We start from the raw sequence: 6,564 nt of genomic DNA, 5'->3' as shown, positions 1-6,564 counted from the left end.
GTCGAAGTCGACTACCGGTCCCGGCCGTTTTCCCTATATAAGTGATTTTAAAAACTTCTGATATTTCGAACACGGTAATCTCGAATACCCCGCTTATGTTGAAGTATTTTCAAGGTCCCATGCTCTAAATTCACCTGGTTTATCTCGAAGTGCAGTAAATTTTCCGCTCTGCTTACCATACCTGGCGTCGTAAGTCATGAATTCACACCCGTGCCTACACCAATTATAACTAAGGACCGCTAATCCACACTCGCCTTTTCCGAGTAAACCTGGGTCACAACGCAGTATTAAGTCTTCCCCGGAAGACATGTGTCGCCTGCTAGTTCATTCTATATGTAATATATCACGTATAATGTTGAAAAAGTAAATTATTCAAATGGTTTTTGTCACTTTAATACTCCTTTTAAAGGTTTTGAGAATTACTAAACATTCTTTAACGATAACTTAATTGAAATTGAAAGATGAGACATTATTATGCAATGGAATTTGTGGGAGAATCTGTTTGAAATTAAGACATTTATTAAATGTAGACTGAATGAAAACATATGTTTGAAAATATGTATCAACCTGTTACTGTGCTCTTCAAGACAATGGTAATAACCATAAATAATTATCTGTTGGGTTTACTGCTTAGTCTTGTTGTCTTTTTATATATCCAATTTACTGTTTCTCAAGAAAAATCATAATTAGTGCTGTTCTGAAATCACATATACTGTCCTTCAGTATGGGAATTACAAATACTGTCCTTTTGTACATAAAAATACTGTCCTTCAGTTAATCATAAAATAAAATCTTCAGCAAAAATTTTTTTTTGCTGTAAAAAATTTTAAGTCCCGGCAAACAGGAAGTTGATAAGCGACAGACTCGAAAATGTCTTACACAATACAGTTGGCCACACTGATGCTCTGTGCCAAATATCAGGGAGTTGCCCCATGTGGTTCTTGAGAAAAGTGTGACAGAAATTTTTTTGCTGTAAAAAATTCTAAGTCCCGGCAAACAGGAAGTTGATAAGCGACAGATTCGAAAATGTCTTTCACAATACAGTTGGCCACACTGATGCTCTGTGCCAAATATCAGGGAGTTGTCCCATGTGGTTCTTGAGAAAAGTGTGACAGAAATTTTTTTGCTGTAAAAAATTCTAAGTCCCGGCAAACAGGAAGTTGATAAGCGACAGATTCGAAAATGTCTTTCACAATACAGTTGGCCACACTGATGCTCTGTGCCAAATATCAGGGAGTTGCCCCATGTAGTTCTTGAGAAAACTGTGACAGAAATTTTTTGTGACGACGCCGACGCCAGAGGACGACGGATAGTGATCCCTATATGTCGCCACTGCGTGTAACGCAGGCAACACAATAAATGGTTCAACAGCTTGGGTGATTAGTGAAGCCTTCCAACATTACGGATTAAGTCCACCGCCAATTATGAACTAACACACCCGATTCCAGGGATGGTGTTTTGAATGACGCACCCTATATCATTAACATGTGGGTGAGATAAACGCACAAAATTGTCGAAGTGTGCTTGAAGGTAATGCTCATACAACGATAATGCATTTAATAATACACGATTCATCATTAATACAAAGATAGAGAAAACACGAACATTTATTTAATTAACATTTAAAAGTTTTTTTTTTTTTTTTTTTTAAATCCGTCTTTCATACATGCCAACTTTTAAAAATCCCCATGGGGGATTTTGCGCGCGACGACCTTTTTTCAATGCTCAAAATTCACGACATTTTACCATGAAAATAAATATTTTTCTTTTCGAATAAAATATCAATCTAATCATTGTACATGTATCATATATTAACACAACATCAAGTGTGTTTGACCATTAACTTCAACAAAACTATATATATTAAAAAAACAATTTGAAAGATATACATAAGTATTTTATTAAAATCATCTATTCAGCAAAAAATCCTCTCCAACAACAAGTCACATGCATATTATCAAATAATACTAATGTTGCATCCTTTTACATCATATACACATTGGCTGGTCTATATATCAAAATTTAAATTAAATTAAGCACATGCATTTAGGTACGACTACAAAGGCCATCTTGCTTGTCTGTAAACGTCTGGTGGAACAATCTGCATTGCAACCAGAAAAGGAGTGATCTGCCCTGCTATGAAGTTTGCAAACAAAACCCATGACATCTGAAATAATTACCAGGAAAAAACACATCAAAATATACGTTTTTACTTGTAAATTAAGGCTACTTAATTGCTAATATAAAATTCAGTACAGACTTACAAGTGCGAATTACGAATCACAAAGTCTATTGAATACTACACTATATAGACAATATAATACATCGTTATAGACGGATAGATTTATTATTATAGTTGGAAAAACATATTTGACGTACCTTATTGCATATTTTGGATGCTGTCAGCGAGAGGCAAAAATCGGGAATGTCCGATTGTTTGGTGGTGACACTATCATCGTTGTCATTCCCGTTTGAGTAAAGGATATGTCAATTTGAAGTCCATCTTCCCGATTAATCACTATCAAAACATGCTTCACACTGTCCGATAAGCACCCCGACACAGGCAGACCAGGTAAATTACATCACCCCAATACCATGCGACACAGGTAAACAACAATGGCTGACTATTGTCCCGATTTCTGATTGGCCACTTCAGAAATGACGTGGGATTTCAAATTCCGGTTGGAAATGGGGGTTTGTTGTCGTAAAGTGGGAGATATTTTTAGAAAATCGGGATTTCGGGGTATTTTTGCAATCCCGATCGGGATATCGGGATTTGCCTTTTCAACTGCTTCAAATCGGGAGAATCCCGCACAAATCGGGAAAGTTGGCATGTATGGTCTTTTTTGTTTCTTACGTTTCACTACAACGTAATAGCTACATCCCAGTCGAGCCTAGACATTAGTAAACTTAAAGTAAGCATACAAGCACAATCATTTTAATTTTGAAACACATTGTGAATTCAATGGGATGTTTATATATATTAAAAAACCCGAAATGTTTGTCTTTGAAATTCCACCATATCAATTTATCAACTTGCATTAAAATATAAGAAACAGCAACGGGGTTGTTTATAATGCAAATCTCATACTATGCATCAAATATCCTCCTTCAAAAAAAATAAAATATTCAAGAACGATTTTGGATATCTCGAACCTCCGGATATCTCGAAGTTTTTTCGAGGTCCCTCGGACTTCGAGATAGAGATATTTTACTGTATGTATATATAAAGCTGGAACCTGCGTTATTGGATGATCACACTGGCTACACATATTAGGTATATTTTTAAACACAGATTTAATGCAGAAACATAAATTACTTAGATATTTTTTTTAATACCTGTATATAACATTTTTGACTTCTCCATGTACAAATGTTTCTGTTGCACATGGTTATATCATCACCAGCTGAGGACACAAAACTAAGAGCTCTGGTATCACCTATCATCACTTCATCATATTTCACCAACCAGTCCAAGTTCTTCATTGCATTTATCAGATGCTGTCTGTAAAACGAAAACATACTCGTAAAGAACAACAAAGAGGGAAAAAAGAAAAGGAAAAAAACAGGAAAAAAAAGAGCATTCTGAGAGTAGCAATACATAGTCCCTTATCGGAGGCAAAAATTATTGGACCGTAACAATATTCGAAGTTCATTATGAGACTAAGGTTTTGGTAAAAGGGAAGATTGGGAAACTACATGTAGGATAGGAATGGTTGGAAATCAAATCCTATTCAGGTACAAAGATTAGACCAAAACTTCAAAATCGATCAGTAACTTGTTATGGCAAAGCAATATGAATATATGCAAGCACCACAAAAAAAGTCTGGAAAACTGATAATTCGATGTTATTTTTTCTAAGTCCAAGGGCCACAACTTAGTGAAAAATCAGCAGACCAATACGAAATTATAACTTGATCTGTAACTTGTTTATGTTATGGCAAAGCAATGTACCAAATATCTAATGAATATACGCAAGCACATCAAAAAAATATCCGGAAAACTGATAATTCATGCTATTTTTCTAAGTCTAAAGGGCCTAACTTAGCGAACAAGAGTACCACAAACGGTACAATATACGCCCATCTGACAGTGAAATTCAACCTGGAAGCATACTGTGCACTCTGAATTGATACAACACACATTCTGAATAGAAAAGCCTTAAAGTGGGTCATGGTGCACCAATCCATCAGACAAGTGAACTGATTATGTATTTCTCCAAGAGTGAGGTTGTGACAAAATGTCGGTGCAATATCTATCTGATGATAAGAAGTCCACAAAACCATTCCATCTACTTTTAGTCCTAAAGAAGGTCATAGTGCACAAATTAAGTTGAAATGTTTGATATGTGAACTGATTATGTATTTCTCTGAGGGTTGTGACTAAATTTCAGAGCAATACCTGCGACCACAACAAAAAATCTGGAAAACTGTTTGACCTACTTCTACCCCTAAAGGACTGTAGGTCATAGTGCGCCAATTCAGCTGAAATGCTAACTGCACTTGTCTTCCTCTGAAAGGAAGCCTTTAACTAAATATCAGGGCAATATCTGTAATGAAAACAAGTCCAGAAAACTGTTTGAACTATTTTTATCCCAAAAGTAGGTCAAGGATGGACCAATCCAGCTGAAATGCCAAAGTTGTACATGCATCCGTTACAAAAAAAAAAGTCCGAAAAACATGACCCTGGATGGATCATCGAACTAGACAAAATTCGAACTTGATCTGTAACTTGTTAAACTGATTTGCAGGGACAGATGGAGGGAGTGCAAACCTAAAGTCCCCTTTGACTTCATTGGTAGGGGGCTAAAAATAGAAAAAGCCCCCCCCCCCCCCCCCCCCCCCCCCCGGGACAAAAATGGTCACCCAAATATGCACTTTTTTGGTTTTTAGAAACCATTGTGTTACCTGTGTGCTTTTCATACTTCTCCATTCCCCTAGTGTGGTCCCATCTTTTCTTTTAGACAGGTGTGAGCAAAATTTTATTTTTCACCGAATGGAAAAGCTTGCTAATCAATATGACAACCTTTCCCTGATATCACGGAAATTGTGAATTGTTAATCCCCAGCACTTTGCTATAAGCATGTTTTTAACTGTATCTCCCCTTACAAAGGGGCACATAGTTTTTCATTTGTACAAACTTCAATTCCCTTTGCCAAGGATATTTTTTTGGTCATTATTGGTTGATCTGAAAAGTTTATGATGACAGCTTACTTAGGTGAGCTAACTTTCATGCTAACTGTAAATCTTGCAAATTTTCTGTCTTTCAGACACTGACAATGATGCAAACATTCATATTTAGATTATCTATTAGTAGGGGTGAAACGATGCATCGCGATGCGGCCGAATCGCGATGTAGTGGTCTCGATTCGATGTTCGATTTATTCGGGGTCTGTTTCGGTTCGATACGGTTCTAAAATCATAGCACACATTGCTCTTGATAACATGGTTTCTGATTAGCCAATGGAATTGAAAATTGCCCAATCAACATACGAGTAAAATTTGCTGTATCAAAATGGACGCAGTCGAGTTGAAAAATGCACCCCCAATGTTTAAATCCTGGGTATGGCGACATTTCGGCTTTAGGACAAGTGATAAGAGTGTTGCTTTATGTTAAATGCTTTTATATTATGTAGAATTTATTTGCAGAGAGCAATAAATACAACGAAACATAAGAAAATCTTAGCATTATAAAGAATTTGGTACATGCTATTGTATCAAATCGAAAATCATCGAATCGAGATTAAAGTATCGAAAATCGAATCGAATCGAGAAGGTACTGTATCGTTTCACCCCTATCTATTAGTTGGTTTTTGAAAAATCATAACTGACTACGAGAAATTTGCAATTGATCATCAGAACTGGTGACTCAAATGATCCATTTTGTAAATATATATTTATAAAACTTATCATTATTTCATCAATAATGTGTGTACGGTATAAAAAGAAAAGTATACAAACCTCTTAAAGAACCATCTTGCAAAGAAAACAGCAGCAACAATTGCAATGGATATAAGGATAATGGGAACGACTGTGGCAGTAACTAGAGATGTTTGACATGCAGAACCTGTATAGGAGCTGTCACATGTACAAACACCAGGAGATGTGCACCTTCCATTTCCACAATCGCTAAAACAAACAAAAATTATTCAAAGTCAAAGAAAACAAATTTTAACAATATGAATTTCTTTCAAATATAAGCAGACTGGTGTCCAAGAATGTAATACAGCCACCTATATATGTATATGTTCACATTTGAACTATAAGAAACAGATTGCTTCATCTTCTTTTATTTTATCCGAGTAACAAGCATTCTGAGAGTATTGCAAATTTTACTGTACCACAACAATATTCAAAGTTCATTATGTAGGTTATGGTAAAAGGAAAATTGGGGAACCAGGATAGGAATGGTTGGAAATCAACTACTATTCGAGTAGAGATTAGACCAGGAAAAAAGACAAATTTATTATTAGGTTTAGGTTTTTAACCAAGTCAATAAACTGTGACATGTAAGTGATCATGAATAATTTAGCTATATTGTTCTATTACTATGCTAGAAGTTTTA

General features: G+C 35.7%; 1 protein-coding gene across 1 annotated transcript in view; it reads right to left on the bottom strand.

Moving 5' to 3' along the window:
• LOC125647623 (uncharacterized) overlaps positions 1–6,564 on the bottom strand; it is a 243,738-nt gene that overhangs the window by 47,409 nt on the left and 189,765 nt on the right. The window contains exons 21-22 of the mRNA XM_056143955.1: positions 5,961–6,128; positions 3,340–3,505 (exon numbers count right to left, since the gene is read on the bottom strand). Coding sequence (XP_055999930.1) covers positions 3,340–3,505; positions 5,961–6,128 — 334 coding nt within the window. The remainder of the gene's footprint in view (positions 1–3,339; positions 3,506–5,960; positions 6,129–6,564) is intronic.

The sequence above is a fragment of the Ostrea edulis genome, chromosome 1, assembly GCF_947568905.1.
Source record: "Ostrea edulis chromosome 1, xbOstEdul1.1, whole genome shotgun sequence".
NCBI classification, from domain to species: domain Eukaryota; kingdom Metazoa; phylum Mollusca; class Bivalvia; order Ostreida; family Ostreidae; genus Ostrea; species Ostrea edulis.
This window is presented reverse-complemented; position numbering and strand designations above follow the sequence as displayed.